The sequence below is a fragment of the Phocoena phocoena genome, chromosome 15 (genome assembly GCF_963924675.1).
Source record: "Phocoena phocoena chromosome 15, mPhoPho1.1, whole genome shotgun sequence".
Lineage (NCBI taxonomy): Eukaryota > Metazoa > Chordata > Mammalia > Artiodactyla > Phocoenidae > Phocoena > Phocoena phocoena.
The window spans coordinates 75,246,386-75,266,114 of record NC_089233.1 but is presented as its reverse complement, the minus strand read 5'-3'; the positions used below and the strand labels follow the sequence as shown (position 1 = coordinate 75,266,114).

General features: G+C 50.2%; 1 protein-coding gene across 1 annotated transcript in view; it reads left to right on the top strand.

Annotated features, from left to right (window-relative positions):
• Positions 1-19,729, top strand: part of PREX1 (phosphatidylinositol-3,4,5-trisphosphate dependent Rac exchange factor 1) — a 195,515-nt gene that overhangs the window by 131,055 nt on the left and 44,731 nt on the right. The window contains exons 8-14 of the mRNA XM_065893635.1: positions 3,141-3,259; positions 4,786-4,935; positions 7,118-7,265; positions 14,327-14,427; positions 14,965-15,068; positions 15,262-15,311; positions 17,529-17,604. Coding sequence (XP_065749707.1) covers positions 3,141-3,259; positions 4,786-4,935; positions 7,118-7,265; positions 14,327-14,427; positions 14,965-15,068; positions 15,262-15,311; positions 17,529-17,604 — 748 coding nt within the window. The remainder of the gene's footprint in view (positions 1-3,140; positions 3,260-4,785; positions 4,936-7,117; positions 7,266-14,326; positions 14,428-14,964; positions 15,069-15,261; positions 15,312-17,528; positions 17,605-19,729) is intronic.

Sequence of the window (19,729 nt, the reverse complement as noted above, 5' to 3'; positions counted from 1 at the left end):
CAGCCTGGGCCACGTTTGCTCAGCCTTCAGTCACCCTGTCGTGGGCCCTTCCTCCACTGGAGCAGTAGCAGCTGACGCCGATTGTACTGGACACCCAGTGGGTCGTCTAGGGCACACGCACTCTTGTAAGGCTGTTTTCTGTCTCAGGCCTGCAAATGAGCTGGGCTGGCTAGAAGGAGAGGGCACATCTGTCGCCTGGGATAACCTGGCAGGCGTCCTCCACCCCTGCTCTGGGTCAGGAGCCAGAGGGCTGGGCTCCGAGAGGTCTCAGAGGGATTGGGCATTGGTGGATGGAACTCGCAGCGTGGCTCTGATGTAGTCACAGGAAACGCCTGATGCTGGTAGGTGTCTGTCTACGGTCATGTCTTTGCCTGGGCCATGCCAGGCACTGCCTCTCCGGGTTGTGGGTCGGGGGAGGTCTCTGACTCAGAGTGCTTCTGGTTTGATTCAAAAGCAGAGGCTCCTTGGATGTCAGAAGTGGAAGGGAGAGTTTTTAAAAACGCACCTCCGCATTCTTCAGAAGGTGAAACTGAGATACAGAAGAGCTAAGTCTCATGTATCTCGACTGCTTGTTTAACATCTTGGAGGCGTCAGCAGCGTGTAGTGGTTAAAGACTCAGAGACGCTGCTGCTTGCAAGCTGTGTGACCTTGGGCAAGTTATGTCAGCTCTTTGTGCCTCTGTTTTCCTGTCTGTTTAATGGGGCTGAAAGCAGTCTCCATCTCATGAGGTGTTTTTTATAGATTAAGATAAAACATGTAACGTGGTTAGAATGATGCCTGGCACATGGTATGTAAGGTAGAAGAAATCTAAATCTGTATCTTCCCTTGGGTGTGTCACAGACAGCTTACACTTAACTTGGGTCTAAAACAAGACTCTTCATTTTCATTGTAACTCCTGCTCCAAACCGTTTCCTCCTTGAGTCGTCGTCGTTCCCAGTAAATGGCACCATCATTTACCTAGGATCTCAGGCCAGAGTTTTAGTTGTCCTTGATTCTGACCTGCCTCACCCCCCATCACCAGCAAGTGCTTTGCGTTCTCTCATCAAACGTTGGTCAGAACCTCAATGTAATTATGATAAAAATTCCAGGAGGGAGGTTGTGTGTATATGTACGTAAATGATTTTAAAATTTACATGGAAACAGAAAGAGACAAAAATAGCTAAAGACAGTTTTGAAGAAGAACAAAGCTGGAGGACTTTTATTACTGATACCACGGCTCACTATAAAGCTATAGTAATTAAGACAACGTAGTATTGGTGTAAAAACAGACAGAAAGATTAATGGAATGGAGTAGTGAGTCCAGAAGCAGACGTACATGTAAGCAGTCATTTGAATTTCAACAGAAGCACCAATGAGGTGCAATAAATGGTGCTTGGTCAGTTTGATATCCAGTGGGAAAAATGAGTCTTGAACCCTTCACACGGTATACAGAAGTCATCCTCAGTTGGATTATTGATTTAACTGTGAAAGATAAAACAATAAAGCTTCTAGAAGAAGGCATAGGAGGCTATCTTCATGATCTGGGGGTAAGCAAAGATTTCTTAAATTGGACAGAAAGTATAATTATAAAGGAAAAATAGATTTATCAGACTACCTTAAAATTAAGAACTTCCATTCATCAAAAGACACCAAGATGAGAGTAAAAAGGCAAGCCACAGAGGAGGAGAAGATCTTTGCAATCCACTTTGCAAAGGACTCATATCCAAAATATATAGGCCAAATTTGGCCCTCTGCCTATTTTTATAAATAAAGTTTTATTGGCACACAGCCATGCCCATTCATTTTTGTGTTGTCTGTGGATGCTCTCATGCCTCAAGGGCTGAGTTAAGTAGTTGTAACAGAGACCATATGGCCCACACAATTGAAAATGTTTACTCTCTGGCCCTTTTTCAGACGAAATTTGCCGAGCCCTGCTATAAATCATTAAGAAAAAGACAGACAACCCAACAGAAAAATGGTCAAGGGACAGTCATTTCACAAGTGGAAGACACCAGATGGCCAATAAACATGAAAAAGTGCTCGGTCTCATTATTCATCAGGGAAATACAGATGAAATCTTTATTAGAGACACTCCTTTCTGCTGCCAGAATGGCCCAAATGAGAAATTAAATACCAGTTATGGAGGATGTGGAGCAACTGGAATGTCCCTGTGCCGCTAGGGGTGGGAGAATTGATACGGCTTGGCAGTATCTACCAAAGCCGATCGTATGCATTCCTTATAACTGAGCATTTCTTCAACCCGAAGAAATGCTCACGTATGTTCTTCATAAGACATGTCCCAGAACATTCACAGCAGCCCCAAACTGGAAGCAACCCAAATGTCCATCACCATCACCCTGTGTGATTCCACGTATGTGAAGTTCTAAAACAGGCAGAGTGAATCCATGAGTTTAGACGTCAGGGTAGTGGTTACCCTTGCAGGGGGTAGTGACCAGAAGGGGGCGTGATGGAGGGCTTTTGGGGTACCTTCTGCCCTCCTGTACTGGAAGGTATATTCTCAGAGACTTTGTTTTGTTCCCTGCTGCGGCCCTAGCACCTAGAATAGTGCTTGGTGCCCAGCAGGTATTTTCTTGAGTGCCTGTTGAATGCATGGGTGAGTGACTCCCCTGGTCCCAACTTGGTATCCTTCCCATACGAAGCACTGGTCAGATTGTTTGTTGAGTGACTAAATGGGTGAGCAAGAATGAATGAATGAATGGTGGGTAGGTAGATGTAAGTGGATGGATGGATGGACTTCCTACTCCAAGTTCCTTTCCATTCTGGTTTTATTTCAGGAAGTTCCTGTTTGTTAGACACCCTGAGAGTCTCTACCCATTTTCTAGCCTAGAAGAGTGGGTTTCTGTTGCTTCTTGTTGGTTTCACATCCACATCTCCTGTTGGCTCAGAAGTAGCTCTGGGAGGCCAGCAAGGCTATTAACCCATTTTCCAGATGAGGAAGCTGTGGCTGAGAGTGGAAAAGTGACTTGCTCAAGTCACCCAACCACCAGCCAAAATGCCATACTTCTGACCTGGTTCCCGCACTTCTCCTGTCCCCGGGCGCCCTTCTGTGTTACTGCCTTGCTTCCCTTTGCTCTGTTGAAGACGGTTGAGCCCCAAGGAGAGGAGGCATAGGGGACATTGACTTCCCCACTGTCTTTCAGGGTCACTGGGAGCAAGAAATCCACCAAGAGGACCAAATCCATCAACGGCTCCCTGTATATCTTCCGGGGTCGAATCAACACTGAAGTCATGGAGGTGGAGAACGTGGAGGATGGGACAGGTAGGACCCCACCCATGCCCTGCCCGAGCCCAGCCCCCCTGCTCTACAGCACAGTCTCTGCTGCGGTTCACCAGTGTTTTCCTTTGATCGGGAAAGATAACCTGTCCACAGAAAAGTGCCTAAAACATATGCACATAAAGCTAACCCCTGGGTGGTCACCATTCAGGTTAAGAAATAAACTGCTACCTGCACCCCAGAAGCCCCTCACACGCCCCTCCCTGGCCACAGTGCCTCCTTCCCCCCAGAAGTAACCACTCTCTGAATTTTGTGATGATGATTTTCTTGCTTTTTAAACATATTTTTACCTCCTAAATATGCATTGCTAAACATTTTAATTAAAATTTCTGTTTTCGAACCTTATTTAAATGGTTATATGATTACAAATACATATAAAAATATATATATGTATTTCTTATTATTATTGCTTCTCACTGTGTTTCTCTGGGTAGCACTGGCCCAGAATGTGGATTCTCTTTTTTTTCTTTTTTAAATTGAGGTTTAGTTGATTTACAACATTCGATTAGTTTCAGGTGTCCAACATAGTGATTCAATATTTGTATAGATTGTAGTCCATTTAGTTACTACGAAATAGTGGCTGTGTTCGCCTGTGCTGTACAATATATCCGTGTTGCTTATCTATTTTATACGTAGTCGTCTGTATCTCTTAATCCCATACCCCTATCTTGTCCCTTCCCCCTTCCCTCTCCCCACTGGTAACCACTAGTTCTCTATATGATATAAATGGTCATAAAGTATACTGCATATTCTTTCACATCTTGCTTCTTTCACTCAACCCCATGGTGGTGAGAGCCATCCGTGTTTCTGCATGTCGCTCTCTGTAGCTTGTCGGTTTCCGTTGCTGTGTAGTTTTCTCTTGCACAGATAGTCCCCCGTTTACCCATTCCTTTTGTGAGGGACATGTGGGTTGTTTCTGTTGTTTACCATTATAAACAGTGATCCTATGAGTATTCTTGTGTGTACACCTCTTGGTGTATTTGTCCTTGAGCTTGTCCAGGACAGGGGTTCTGAATTGGTTTTGAGCCACAGACCCCTTTGGCAGTCTCACGAAACCTGTGGACCCCTCCTCAGATTCAGGGTATAGCTGGCTGCAACATTCCTGGATAACATCAGCCTGTTTTCAGAGAGGTTTGCCAATTCCCATCCCAGCCAACACTCTGTAAGGGCCCGTGACTTGGCATCATCAGGCTTACACTAGGGTTTTATGTAGCCCAAGTGCCAGAATGAGATGGGCAAGGAGGCATAAGGTGTCTCTCTTTGCAATCGAGGGGTTGGGAGGCTCTTTGCTTGAGGTCTTTGTTGCCCACCAGAGAATAGATAGGAGAGGGAGCATCTGGAGGATGGTAAGTTCAACTCCCAAATCCTGATGCCATTGATGCCTCTGCTGCCCTGTCTTTCTGGAGGAGGAAGGACTGGTCCTGTGACCTCACTCGTAAGCATATAATGATGAATGTTGGGTTGTATGGCTGAGCTCTTGCTGACCCCGCTTTGCCTCCTTCCCTTGCCAGCGGATTATCACAGCAATGGCTACACCGTCACCAACGGCTGGAAGATCCACAACACGGCCAAGAACAAGTGGTTTGTCTGCATGGCCAAGACAGCGGAGGAGAAGCAGAAGTGGCTGGATGCCATCATCCGTGAGCGGGAGCAACGCGAGAGTGAGTGGCTGGGGGCTTCCCCAGATCCCTGGGGCGTATACGGCTTCCTGCAACCTCGTCCCTTCTGTAGAGTGAGCTGTGTCTAGGGGAGGGGTGTAGGATCCTTTCCAGAAAGGTCAGAGCTACAGAAAACAGGTCTTTGAAGGGGCAGAGAGCTCTGGGACTGTTAGAACTTGGTGAGATCTCAGCTCATCTGGTTTAGCCCACCAGACAGATGGGGAAACTGAGGCCCCATGGAAGGGAATTGCCCAAGGTCATGCCAGTGTCGTTGATCATCCTGAGATTCTTTGCTTCCTTCAGCCTTGAGGGTTAGTAGTCAAGATGCTCCCTACGTGCCTCTGTCCCCTCCACGGTTCTGTTCCCTTCACCTGGGGTTCTTTTTGTTTGACATTCACCAAGTCTTTGGGAGGAGGGTCCTGGGGGCTGCCCCTAACTCGTCATGAATGCTTGGGCCCAGGCACTTCTGAGGCCCCTTGCGTTAGGAAGTGCAGAGCTGGGTGATAGTTGGGTGCAGTTTGGGGGTGGGAAACTCTGAACTGCTGTACAGAGACCGCCGTGCTTGGAAGGGAGGCCATGGTGTGTTTGGGGGTGAGTTGCTTCCGCTTTCCAGACCTCAGTGATGTGGCCTGGTAAATGGGGATAAAGCTCGTGCCGCAGAGGGTTGTAATGCCGCTAGATGAGGTTGGGATTTGATGATAAATACTTGCAGATTTGACTCATAATCCTAAAAATGGTACCTGCCGCCCAGCTTTACAGAGGAGAAAACAGAGGCCCGGTTTCCTCCATATCTATATTCTGTTCTCTTGAAATCCCTACTTGGATGTGTCGTGGACATCTCACACTTACCATGTCTAGTCAGAATTCTTAATTTCCACCCTGTCTTCTGCCCCAAACCCACTCATTCCCTGGACTTCCCCATCTCAGTAAGTGACTCCTTCAGTCATCCAGGAGCTCAGATTGAAACTGTTGGTGTCACCCTGATGTCTGCCGACTATCCAAACTCAGTAGATCCAGTCCCTTTAATTCTGCCTTTCACTTACATGCCAAGTCCATCCACTTCTGTCCTCTCTCTGCTTCCACCCAAGTACAAGTCACCATCATCTCTCAGGAATGAGTATGGGCCCAGCATGGCCAGGTCCATTGAATTTTTTTTTTTTTTTTGAGAAGTTAGACATCAGGATTTTTAGGTGACATGTCTTGATTTTAAACGTTGCATCAAAATTTATTAAAATGCCATTAGGCCAGGTAAACAACTGAACTTAGCCCCTGCTGGGGCAGGTTTATGACTTCTGACACGGATCAGGGCTGGGTGTGTGGTCAGGACTGGGGATGGGGGTCAGGGGTGTGGCCTGGCCTGGGTGGGGCTGATCAGTATCTTTGTGGTCGGAATGGATGGCTGTGGTCAGTGCTGGACATATGTGCTCGTGAGTGGAGTGTGGCCTGAGTAGGCCTTGGTTGTTAGAATCGGGGTATCACCCAAACCCTGAGCTCAGGGCTGAGTTTCCAGGCGTGGTACATGCTGTGGTCAAGAGCACAGATCTGGAGCCAAGCTTGAGGGTCTAAATCCTGGTTCCACTACTTCTAGACGGGCAACCTTGGACAGGAACCTAATTTCTATGGACCTCAGTTTCTTCAGCTGTAAAATGGGGATAATGGAACTTGCCTTGTAGGTTTCCTGTGAGGATTAAGTGGCATAGAGTAGGCACTATAAAAGCATTTGCTATCATTATTTGTCACTACTCTTATTGTCAGGATTGGACGGGGTCCAGGTAGAAGATATGGGGCAGTGATTGGGATCATAGTTCTGTGTGTATTGTCTAGAGAAACGGTGAAATTTCCATCCCTGGCCTGGAAGGAAGGTCTCAATAGGTTTTCTCATAACGTCAGAATTTGGAAACCCATTCTCAGGTTGAAGGGTCGACTGCTTATTACCCTGGGTCTTAGCCTCTCTGGACCTCAGCTTTGCAATCTGTGAAATGGGGGACTTACCCACCCTCCTCTACAAGGTCTTGTGTGGGGTCACTGGCAGGTGCCTAGGACAGTGTCCGACATGCAGGGAGTGCTCTGTGGGTGGCCACTGGCTGTGGCCGTAGTTGGGGGCAGCTGGGGGAAAGGCTTTCAGGAACCACATGCCTGCCTGCTCTGCTCCCCAGCGCTGGTGCTGACCGTGTCCCCTCCGCAGGCCTGAAGCTGGGCATGGAACGGGATGCATACGTCATGATCGCGGAGAAGGGGGAGAAGCTTTACCACATGATGATGAACAAGAAGGTGAACCTGATCAAGGACCGTCGGAGAAAGCTGAGCACCGTCCCCAAGTGCTTCCTTGGCAAGTGAGTGACCCCATCCTGGCCTCCGCTGTGTCCCTGGGTCTTGGCTGGAGGCTGGAGGTGGGCAGACCATCCGCACCCACATGGCTTTTCCCAGCCCTGCCCCTTCCGCCATGGGCAGAGCCACTAAAGCACCTCGAATCCTTGTGGAACAGTCCTTGGAGATCAAGGATAGTGGGGTGCCCCTATCAGGGCTTTCAAATGTTTTGACCACAACTCACTGCAAAATGTAAGTTTTATATTGTGACCTGGTACACACGTTCATGTAATCTATGACTGAAGCCGAAGTTTCACAAAATTTACTGTGCTTGTTACACTCTGAAAATACCTGTCTATTCTGTTCTATTCTATTCTATTCTACTCATTTCTTCATTCATTTCAAAAATAGTGCTGAGTGAAACCCATGAAATTGATTTCACAAACTGTGAGTGGGTTTTCCACCATGGATTGAAAAACGCTGCTCTAGCATTCAAGCAAAGAGAAGCCCCTATAGATATGTCAAGCAGAAAGGTATTTAATGCAGGGAGTTGATTTCAAAGGTTTTGGAAGAGCAAATGTAGACCTTTGAATTAGCCTTTTTGGACTGTCATAACAAAGTATCACCGTCTTGGCAGCTTAAACAATAGAAATTTATTTTCTCATAGTTCTAGAGGCTAGAAGTCTGAGATCAAGATGTTGGCTGGGTTGGTGTCTGGTGAGGCCTCCCTTCCTGAGATACACAAGGGGAAGGGGAGGTCCATATGGTTTCAGTACTTAGGGCTTCCAATTTCTCTGTCTGGGAATTACATTATTTCCTAATAATAAAACATTATTACCCCCCACCCCTATTTTATAACCAAGGATCAAAGGATCAGAGCACAGGTGAGATGGGATTGGATCCTAAACCCAGGTTTAAATCTCATTCACCTGGGGGAGGGGGCTGGGGATTGGGAGAAGCAGGAGAAATGCATTCCTTGTAAAACCATCAGGCTGTTTCCAGGCCCTACCATGTGTTAGACCTAGTGGTCGTTGATCTGGAGAGGGTAGAAGAATGCCCAGGGCTCCTGACCGCACAAAGCTTGTGGGGAGAGAAGCTTGCCTGTGAGGCTGGGATTTTGTTGAGAATTTATTAACTTTATTAACTTTATTTATTAACTTTATTAAATTTATTAATTTACACCCCACGCACTTCCCAAAAGATTTTGAAGAGTCCTGGGGTAAGCGGCTGTAATTATTATATTGCCATAGACCAGGTGAGAGGTGCCATGGACTAGGGTAGTCACCGTGGAGATGGGGGCAAGTAGTTGCATTCTGGATCATGTGGAAGGTGACAGCATTGGCTGATGGGGTGAAGAAAAAGGGAATTAAGGATCTTGAGCACCTGGTAGGGCTGGAGTGCTGATTGCTGTGAAAGGGGAGACAGAGGCAGGTTTCAGAGGGTGGGAGTACAGCCCAGAGGCTCCACTTGGATGCCTACACTGAGACAGGCTCCCGGACAGAGATGTCGACTTGTTAGTTGGATATGAAATCTTGACCCGGGGAGAAAAGTTCTGGCTTGGAGACCTAAGTGCAGGGGATGTGGGCATTTAGATGGTTTTCAAAGCCATGAGACTGAATGAAATCTGCAGGGGGATGGGTAGAGAGAGGGATGAGGCAGAGACTGGGCTCTGGGGAGGAGGAGGAAGCAGCAAAGGAGACTGAGAGGGAGCGGGCAGAGGGGTGGGAGGCATGCTGGCGAGTGCAGTGATCTGGAAGCCAGCTGAGGGAAGACGCAGAGCCCGTTTGCACGTGTTAAGGTCGAGATGCCCAGGAGACGTTCGCATATTGAACAGATGTTGGATGGGCAGCTGGAGACCAGTGTGAAGCCGGGGGCAGGGGGCAGGGGGAGCTGATTGGTCATGGCTTGGGGCAGCAGGCAGGGGATTTTGGGGGTGTTTGGGCCCCTGGAGTTGGCCTGGATGCCTTGGAGTCAGGCTGCCCTTTTGCCCTCAGGGTTAGTTGACCCCAGCTCCATGTTCCCTGGGAGGGTCTGTGGAGGGGAGGCTGTGGGCCCCAGACCTGTGGGAAGCAGGGAGGGGGCAGCCGGGCTGGTCTCCATCAGCTAATTCCTAATCCCTGGGCAGAAAGGAGGTTTCTCTCGAGGAGGGGTTTGCTTCCGGCCCCCCCAGGGTCAGAGGACCTCCCCCCACCCCCATACCCCGCCTCTTGCCAAACCCTTTGGAGAGCTTAGTCCAGCTGGATGGGCTAACCTGTCTGTGATTAGGGCTTCAGCAGGGTGTTCTGTCTCCTCAGGAAGGATTAGGGGAGATTTCTTTTACTGCCCATTTGAAACAGGGCCAGGATTGAAGCTTGTTTGGCAATCATTGGGCCCTCAAGGACCAGACTTCGTGCAGGAGATCGCGCTGATAAAAACTCTCCTTGTGTGGCTTTGCTCTGCACACAGCGCAGGGCTCATGGTCCTCCTCCTTTCTGGTCAGGGCCCAGCTCCTCCTCCAGGAGCACCCAGGCCCCCTCCAGTGGAAGGAACCAGCAGCCACAGAGACACAATCCCGGAGCCTTTCTCTGCTCCAGGTGCTGCCATGTGGCCGTGGCTTTTAATCTTTGTGTGACACTGTGAGGCAGTTTACTGCCATTGTTCCCATTTTAAGGGTGAGGACACTGAGGCACAGAGAGGGAAAAGGTCCTGCACAAGGTCACATGGGCACAAATTGGGGGCTGGGATTTGAACCCAGTACTTTCTCTCACCACACTGCTGCGTTTATCCATTTTTATGTCTATTCAGCACATTTCGTTTTTCCTTGATCGTTACCTGTCTCTACTAGATGGGGGACTCCAGGGATACAAAAAGTGTCTGATTTATCTTTATAACCTTCAAGGGTTAGGCTTTGAATCAGACTTGGACTCAAGTCCTACTTCCCCTGCCTTCTAGCTGTGTGACTTTGGGTAAGTTTCTTAACCTCTCTGAGCCTCAGTAAATGACCAATTAATGAGAGAGAATGAAATGTTTGCCTTGTCGGATTGTCGGAGGATACAGAGAGAAAACACATGTGACATGCTCAGCACATTGTGGGCAAGAGTGATGGAAATGTGATGGAGCTTAAGGAGTGGCCTGTTTCTGCCCTCATCAGAGACAAAGCTCATGGAAGCCATGTGAAGAAAAACCAAGGAATGAAATCTGTGTATTTTTGTGGAGGCTTCATGGGAGGAACATGGCGTTTGCCCTCTAGGATCCTTGGATTCTAGGGAGACAAAATTGATTCCTTCATCTATCCCAGTCATTGTTTATTGAGCCCTTACTGTGTGCAAGCAGTGAACAGGACAGAGGAAACCCCTGCCCTCGTGGAGACAACAGGCCAGTAGGGGAATCAGAAACTAGATAGATACAAATAAGGAAGGGAATTTCAGTGACTTGATGAGTGCTTTAAGGAAATAAGTGGGTTGATGTGAGGAGGTGAGGAAAGGGGGTGTGGTTTCAGCCAGGGTGGTCAGGAAGGGCCTCTTGGGGGAGGTGACATTTTAACCAAGATCTGGATGACAAGCAAGAGCCAACCATGAGAAGATCTGGGGGAACAGCATTCCTGGCAGAGGGAATAGCAGGTGCGAAAGCCCCAAGGCTGCAATGAGCGTTGAGTAAATTGAGGAACAGCGAGGAGGCCAGCGTGGCTGGAGGGAGTGGCTGGGGGGTGTCGAGATGAGGCCACAGGGGGTAGCAGGGGCCAAATCAGGCAGGTAAGGGGTGAGGGGTTCAGATTCTATCCCAGGTGCTCTGGGAATCCATTGAAAGAGTTTACGTGGGAGAGTGAGGCGAGCGAGGATGAACTCATTATACAGGCCTGGGATGAGGGCACTGTCAGAGCTTTAAGAACTCAGGGCACAAGGTGTGGTGGTCTGTCTGGCAGGGCAGTCAGTGAAGGCTTCCTGGAAGAAGAGGGCCTTTGGTTATACTCTAGACAGAGTTAGATGTCATTCATTAATTGAAGTCTGCCAGAATGGGAGCACCCAGGTGCAAGAGGCCACACTGTCTCATCCACCTGTGGGCACAGGTACACGGTATTAGCGCGTAATAGCTGATCAATAATGATTCGTCAGGCATTGCTGCAGACACCATCCGGAAGCATCTCAGGCAGTGGAGTCACAGGGATGAACATAAAACCCCCAGTTCCTACCCTTGTGGAGCTCAAGGCCATGGAGGAGACGGGCAAGAGAAATGGGATTCTTGTATTGGGGATGAGTAGACATTGGATCTCAGCTTGGGGGCTCTCCCGGGAAGACTGCCAGAGTGTACCTGTGTGTCCCCTGTGCCTAGCCTTGGACTTGACACTTAAAATTCATGTTTACTGGGTGCACGATACTGGGGGGCAGGAAGGAAGAGGGATGCTGCCGTTAGCTGACACATGCTAACTCTCAACTAGTCCCCCATTCCCTGAATCTCAGACTCCCCGCCAAAGCAGGCTGACCTGCTCCCTGTGTCCGCAGTGTACGTCACCCTGCTCCCGGTTAGGTCTTTCTGGAAGACTGGATCTCGCTCCTCTTTGCCCCCACCCCCACCAACTGGCAGATTGCTGGTTCCCTAACCTTCTTACTCAGGGCCTTCGTATATGCTGACCCTCCTGCCTGTAACACATTTCCTTGCACCCAGCGGTAGCACATGGCGCCCCACTGACACAGTGTGGTTCGCAGATGTGTTTTCCCTGGGCCACACGGTGCTTTCAGAAAATTTTGGATTCAATATCAACATTTAACAGTTGGGAGATTTCACAGGAAATGCTGGGTTTCCAGCTTCTCTTGAAAAGTCGTAAGATGCTTTAGTCTTCCCATGCGGCCACAGTTGGCCGCAGTTGAGTGGCTGCCGTCTTCAGAAACGCTGGCTGGTTCAGCAGAGTTTCCACCTGGCCCGTTTTACTCATTTATGAGCGTTTAAGGTCCCTGCAGCAGAGGTGAATTTTGTCTGGTTTTGTAGGCTGGATCCCAGCTTAGGACTCTCAACATGATTTGAAAGTTACCGACTAAATCCAGAAGACCCCTGAATGAACCCCTTGCCAGATGGACCCGGCTGAGGCCCAGAGAGGGACAGCAGTTTGCCCAAATTTGCCCAGTAAATTGATCCTCAAAAAGGCTCAAGACTCAGCTCAGGGCAGAAACCTGGGTCACAGCTGCTGTCCTCTGGGCTGCATTTTTCTGCCCTTGCAGCTGCTGTGGGCAACTTCCTGTCACCCTGTTTGGACCTGCTGTGGTCCCTGTTGGGACCCCCCCACAGGGCTGCCGGTCCGTGCCAGAGGTGGCCCCCGATGGGACAGCTGGTGGGCAGCCAGAGGCCGAGTCTCCAGCTTCCGAGAGTGGGCACTCAACATCTGTTCACCTCCCCCAGCTGCCGGCAGCTTTCTTTCTGCCTCTGACTTTTGGGACTTCAAGAATAGACCTGGGGGAGGACAGCACCTCTCTTCCCCACTCGGGGCTCCCGCTCCACAGAATAGATCCATTTCTTCTACGCCCCCCACCCCCGGCTCTCACTGGGGTTCCCTGAATGCCTCGGCACACACTGCTACCTACACACGGGGCAGGTCTTTGCTCAGCCAAACACTGCAAAGCTAAAAATAGCCCTGCCCCCCTCTGGCCCTGTAATTGGAGGCAGGACAGCTGGTTTTGATAAGCTCCCCACTCTGGCCAGCTGCCACCCGCTTTCATTGAGAACAGAATGACCACATCCCCAGCTCTCCCCTGGCCCGCTGACTTCCAGTGCGTTGAGCTCTGCACGGAGCCCAAACTCTACTCCGAGAACCAGGACGTGGGCTCTGGCTGAGCCTCTGCCCCTCTGGGTAGTCACGTTGGATTTGCCTCATTTCCTCTGGGCTTTTGAGCACTTCTTTCTTACTGAGACCTTCCTGCTTACCCCAGAACATTCCTTCTTGTTTGATGGTTCATTCCTTTATTTGTTCAAAAGATTATTGAGCCTTCCTGTGCTTTGGACCATCTTCCAGGTGCGGGGGGTGTAGAGCTGTGAATCGGACAAAGCTCCCCATCAGCATGGAGGTGACATTCTGGTTCAGGGAGATGGTTGATAAACACATAAATAAATCTGTAAATAGTATAATACAAATCCAGTGATAAGTGGTAAAAAGGAAGTAAAACGGAAAGATGGGGATGGTTTGTGTGGGTGTGGGGTGTCTTGATGAGGTGGTCAGGGAAGACTTCTCCGAGGAGGTGATATTTGAGCTGAGACCTAAAGATGAAAGAGAAAGGCTTTGTGAAGAGCTGGGGAAGGGTGTTTCTAGGCAGTGGGAACAGCAAGTGCAAAGGCACTGAGGCAGGCAGGAGTCTGGCAGTTTTTTTAAGCAGGGGAAGATGGTGGGTGAGACTAGAGCAGAATAAGTGAAAGGTATAGAAGATGAGGAAGGGGCAGTTCATCATGTCAGGGCCTTGCCATCATGTGGGCAGAGTTTGGATGTTTTTCTGAGAGTAACCAGGAAGCCCGCCGGAGGGTTTTAAGTGGGAGAATGAGATGACTTGATCACCCTTAGCTCTTCTGACTCTCCACAATCATCTTTCTGGGTCCTTATTTCTTCCCGCTTATTGGTTTCTTCATTCCTTCTGTCTGTTCATCCAGCCAGCCAGCCATCATCCATCTCCCCACTCATCTACCCAGTAATCTCTCCACTTATCACCCACCCATCTGTTCCCCTCCCCACCCACCTACCCACTAATTTTCCCAGCCACCTAGTCATTTATCTGTCTGTCAGATCATCCAGTCATCTGCTCACTTTTCATTCATGTATCCACTCATGTGTCCATCCCCTCTCTTTGTCTCTCTCATGCATCCTCCCATCCATCCATCCATCCATCCATCCATCCAGTGAGCCTGAGGCGGGGCCTGGGTCTGCTCACACCCGCCTCTCTGCCATTGGTCTTGGGGAAAAGCATCTGGCCTCAGCACGACCCCCAGGCCTGTGTTGTCCTAAGCTCTGCTTTCCTATGGGCAGTTCTGGCTGTCACCCCTGGGAGTCGGGGGGGCCAGGCCAGTTCAGTGCTGGCCCCTGTGGCCTCAGGACTGGGGAGATCCTCTCAACCGCATGTTATGTTCCTGGCAGTGAGTTTGTTGCCTGGCTCCTGGAAATTGGCGAAATCAGCAAGACGGAAGAAGGCGTGAACCTGGGCCAGGCCTTGCTGGAGAACGGTATCATCCACCATGGTGAGTGCAGGCTAGGTCTGGGGGGCCGAACGGTAGGACCAGGTCAGAGCTCAACAGTGCTGTGCTTCCACTAACTCAGAGGCCATTTCTACACTTCTGTGTGGCCAGCTGTTCCCTCATGGTTTGAAGGAAGAGCCTACAGGATCAGCTAATGGATCCAAAGTGGAGAGTGAGACAGGGAAGGGCTAGGGGTGACTCGGGGCCACTGTGTAGAGATGGGTTCATAAATCTTGACGGTGGGGTCTCACACCCCAGCCTGCTTCGTGATCTAGCTCTAGGGAGATGCTGGGCAGGTGGGCCTCAGGGCAGACTGGAGCGGGCATTTCTGGGCCTCTCATGAGACCGGCAAATGCCCCAGCCCCCAGCTGTGGGTCTCAGTGGGCCCTGCACGTAGCCGGAGGACCTGGAATGTGGGCAGGGGCTTTGGAGAAATTGTGCTTGGCATGGAGCCTGGCCGAGTGGAGGGTGAGGATGGTGGGCGTGGGTCAGGAGGGGCTGAGGGGGTGCCCAGCCTCACCAGCCCTGGGGTCCCTCCAGTCTCTGACAAGCACCAGTTCAAGAACGAGCAGGTGATGTACCGCTTCCGCTACGACGACGGTACCTACAAGGCCCGGAGTGAACTGGAGGACATCATGTCCAAGGTGGGAACCCCTCCACCCTGACCCCATGACCTTGACCCCACAGTCACCGCAGAGCAGGCCTCTGCCCCAGTGGCCTGTTCTCCACTGCCCTCACCAGTCTCCCCTCTCCCCCCACCCTCTCTCCCAGCAGCCTGGATTTGGAGGCCCCTGAAGGATGTGGCCTGATCACAGACTCCCGTTTTTTCTCTTTCAGGGTGTGAGGCTTTACTGCCGTCTTCACAGCCTCTACACCCCTGTGATCAAGTAAGTTACTCTCTCCAAGCTTCAGTTTCACCTCTGTCTCTTCTCAGCTGTGTGGCCTTGGGCCAATAACTTAACCTGTCTGAGCCTCAGTCTCCTTCTCCATCAAATGGGGCTAATAACTGTACCTACCCTGTAGGTTTGTCATGAGGGTCAAGTGAGTAAATTTGTGGGAAACACTGCAGTGTGGTGGTGAAGGGTGTTAGTTCTGGATCTCAGCCTGCTAGTCAGCAGCTGTGTGCTCTTGGGCAGTTATTTAACCTGCTGGGGCCTCAACTTTTCCCTCTGTGGAATGGGGATAATAATAGGATACACCTCAGGGCCTTTGCACTTGCTGTTTCCTCTGCCTGGGGTGTTCTTCCCCTACATATCTGCATATCTGCTTCCTTACTTACTTCAAATGTCTCCAAGTCAGAGGGGCTCTCCCTGACCATGTGTCTAAAACATCACCGTCTGGAACACGCTACCCTCCTTCCTTCACTTTGGTTTTCTTCTTGAAGCTTGTCAGTAGCTGACATACTATATATTTATTTCTTAGTCTGTATACTATCTGTACCTCAGGGAATTGTACACTCACCAAGGGCAGGGAATTTGCTCACTGCTCTGTCCCCAGACCCTTGACAACACCTAGAGCGGTGCTGGCCAGTAGAACTTCCCGCACTGATAGAGATGCTCTGTGCCTGTGCTGTCCAATGCAGTAGCCACTAGTCACACGTGGGTTTCACACTCTTGAGACTGAAGAGTGTAATCTTAACTCTGATTTAACATTAATTGGTTGAAAAACCGCCATGTACTGGAGAACGCAGTCCAGGGCAAAGGAGCCCTCAGTAAATGTTTGTTGAGTGATTGTTGAAAGGTAATTAACTTCTTTTGCCTCTGTTTCTGCATCTGTGAAATGGGCATAAGAATAACTCACACCCCTTGGCTGATCATGAAGATTAAATTTGACTGGCGCCTGGCACACAGTGAAGGCTCTGTCAGTGCCAGTGATTGGTGGTTGTCTTTACCGTGAAGCTTGTGGCTGTGGACGAAGGCACAGGGAGGGTGACCTGGTCCTTACCAGCTGCAGAGGCCTCTTCCCTCTGTCTTGACAGCTCTTGTCACCTCTCAGGAGCGGAGAAGAAGGGTCTTTTCCCAGCATTCGCTGGAGGCCAGGCCCAGGGAGCCCCTTTCACCTCCAGACCTGCCCCGCTGGCTCCTCCCCTGCTGCCTTTGTGCAGGCCCAGGAGGCAGGCGGGCCGCCCCGGTCCAGCCTTGGCCCTTGCCCGAGAGGCCTCTCTATCGGCCCCTAGAGGAGGAAGTGGCTGGGCTGGCAGCGGGTCCCCAGTTACCGCGCACGTGACCTGCTGGGCTCCTCAGTTCCTGAAAGCGTGAGAAGAGCTCCCCAACCGGCCTTTCTCAGCCCCGACAGGGGCCGGCCGCAGAAACTCATTCTCGTCAGCTTCAAAGGCTGAGAAATTGTTGCAGTTTGGCGGCAAGGTCCGCACAACCCTTTGTACGAAGACTTGGCAGGAATTAGATGCTACAACAGGTCAAAGCAAAGAACCAGGACCATGACAGCCCCCTGCCTTCTGCTCTGTCCTGACCGCCCACACCAGCCCAGGGAGAAGCATTTCCATGTCGGTATTATTTTGTTACCCTTAGACACACGAATGTTAACAGCAAAACAAAAGGAAAGAATTGGAAGTTTTTCTCATTACTCAGAGTAAATCAGGGTTCTGTAGGCTCAGCGTTTTTGACGTTTTGGTCTGGGTAATTGTTTGGGGGCTGTTCTGGGCAGTTTTGAATGTTTAACAGCATCCTGGTGTCTCTCTGCTGGTTGCTGGTAGTACCTCCGCACTCCACCCCCCAGCCAGGTCATGGCAGCCAAAAATGTCACTAGACACAGCCAAGTGTTCCTTGGGGGGCATAGCCATCCCTGCTTGAGAGCCCCAGGCTGGGGGAAGCTTCCAGAGCCTTAGAGTCACCTACTCCTGCCACTTGATGCTGTTGGTGAGGATGGGGCCCTGGGTTGGGACAGACCTGCCCTCAGTGACACTGAGAGTGAGGTGTGGAGTCAGGGCTGGACTCCCTGCCTGCTGCTCTCCCCGGCCCCCCTGCCTCTGACCCGTGGCTGGAGAGCCTGGAAATCCTCAGACCCCGAGCTCTTTGAGTAGGGACATTGGGACTATTTCCCCTCCCTCCTCCCTGATCTGCTCATGGCCTGCTTCCCCTCCACAGGGACCGCGATTACCACCTGAAGACGTACAAGTCGGTGCTGCCCGGGAGCAAGCTGGTGGACTGGCTGCTGGCCCAGGTGAGAGTTCCTCCGAGCAAATGTGACCCGTCGTCCCCCTCTGCCCAGGCCTGAGGGGCTAACCAGGATGTTGGCCTTTGAGGTTTAAAAAAAATTGTTTTTAAATTATTTTTTTAATTGCGGTAAAATACACATAATATAACATTGATCATCTTAACCATTTTTAAGTGTACAGTCCAGTAGCCCGAAGTCCATTTCCATTATTACGCAGCCATCACCCCCATGCACTTCCAGAGCTCTTTCCATCTTGCAGAACTGAAACTCTGTCCCCATTAAATAGTAACTTCCCATTCCTCCCTCCCCCTGGCCCCTGGCAGCCGTCCTTCCACTTTCTCTCTCTGAGTTGGCCGGCTGTAGGTGCCCTGTGTAGGTGGAATCATGCAGTGTTTGTACTTCTGTGTCTGGCTTGTTTCACTCAGTATAATGTCTTCAGGGTTCATCCACGTTGTAGTCCGTATCAGAATTTCCTTCCTTTTAAAGGCTGAATAATATTCTCTTTTGAGGATAGAGCACATTTTATTTATCTATCAGTTAAGGGACACTTGGGTGGCTGCCACCTTGAGGCTTTCCTTTTTAAAAGTGGGACGGTCCCGGGCAAACTGGGACAAGTTGGTCTCATCCTGCCATCAAACCGGAGCCTCCATATAGGGCTTGCCAAGTTATTCCCTTATCCTAGGTTCCCAGTGAGTGGGGGCCGGGCAGAGTCTTGGAAAAATCTCTGTGCTGACTTCACTGCACCTTCCCAAAGGTTATTGTTCCGTCGAGGTGCCATGGACACTCTTACCTACCTGCCTCTTATACCTTATGGCTTCTGCTTGCAGGGCACTTACTCTGGGCCAGGCCCTGTCTGGACTTGGTGCAGTATCTCATTGAGTCCTCCAACCCATTTCCAGACAGGGAACTGGGGCCCAGAGAGGCCAAGTGCCTGGTTCAAGGGCACACAGCCTGGCAGCAGTAAAGCTGGGAATCGGATGGGTGCATCGTACGTACTTAGGCCTCATTTCTGCAAACTTTTCAGGGAGCCTGCAAGAATGTTCATTCATAGTCTATAAGAAGAGCGTAATGTCTCCAAAGACAAGAAGACAACTGTGAAATCTGAATGTTTAAACTTTCATGGAGTGCAGCTTTATGGCAGCCTTATTAATTAAGTTTAGCATTCGTAGAAACTTCATTCCATTCAAAAACAATTTGTTGCCTGGATTTTCTCATGTTGAACAAATTCCTGATGACTGCCTAGAAATCATAGTCAATCTATGTAAAGTAAATGCTTCTTGGCGTCAGATAACTTCAAAATCAAGTTTAGAAAAATTCTTGAGAAAAAATTTTCAAGTCCCCAAAACGTATTTAATGTATGATGTGGGGCCCTAAGACGCGGGAGGTCTTAAAATGACCTTGGATTTGAATTCAGATTTGCACAGCTGGGAAGCACACAGGTGCTAACCATTGCACCACACTGCACACTGCCCCCTCCTTAGGATCCCCTGAAGCCAGCTCAGAGCATGCGCTTTATTTATAGCCAGGCAGACCTGGGTTCCAATCTCAGCACTGCCACTTCTCAGCTGAGTGATCTTGGACAAGCCGCTTAACCTCTCTGTGCCTCAGTTCCCACACCAGTAAAATGAAGCTCAAAACGATACCTTCCCCTTTAGATTATTTTGAGGATTCAGTGAGTTAATCACCTAAAGTGCTTATTAGAACAGTGCCTGGTACAGAGTAACTGCTTAGTAAATGGAACTGTTATTATAATAATTCCTCATTTCCTTCCCAAAGGATTCAGGGTGCCTCAAAATTCCACGCAGTGTGGAAGGAAGGCTGAAGAGATTACAGAGGGACTTGGGGGTGCAGGAACAGACGGCTGGGGAGAGCCGAGGGGCAATCTGTTTGGGGTCCCATCTTCTGAGTGGGCTGTGACGGGGGTGGGGGGTGATTTATCTTGTGGTTTAGGTTCCTCGTTCAGACCCCAGACATGCCGGGGTGTAGGGCTCTCTGAAACGCTGCTTCTCCCCACCTTGGACCTTTGTGGCCTCATGTTTCCTGAGCTCCACGGCTGACTGTTGGTTTCAAAGCGCGATGTGGACTTTGCCTTAAGTGGCGAATCCCAGGCCTGCGCTGGGAGTGGGGTGGG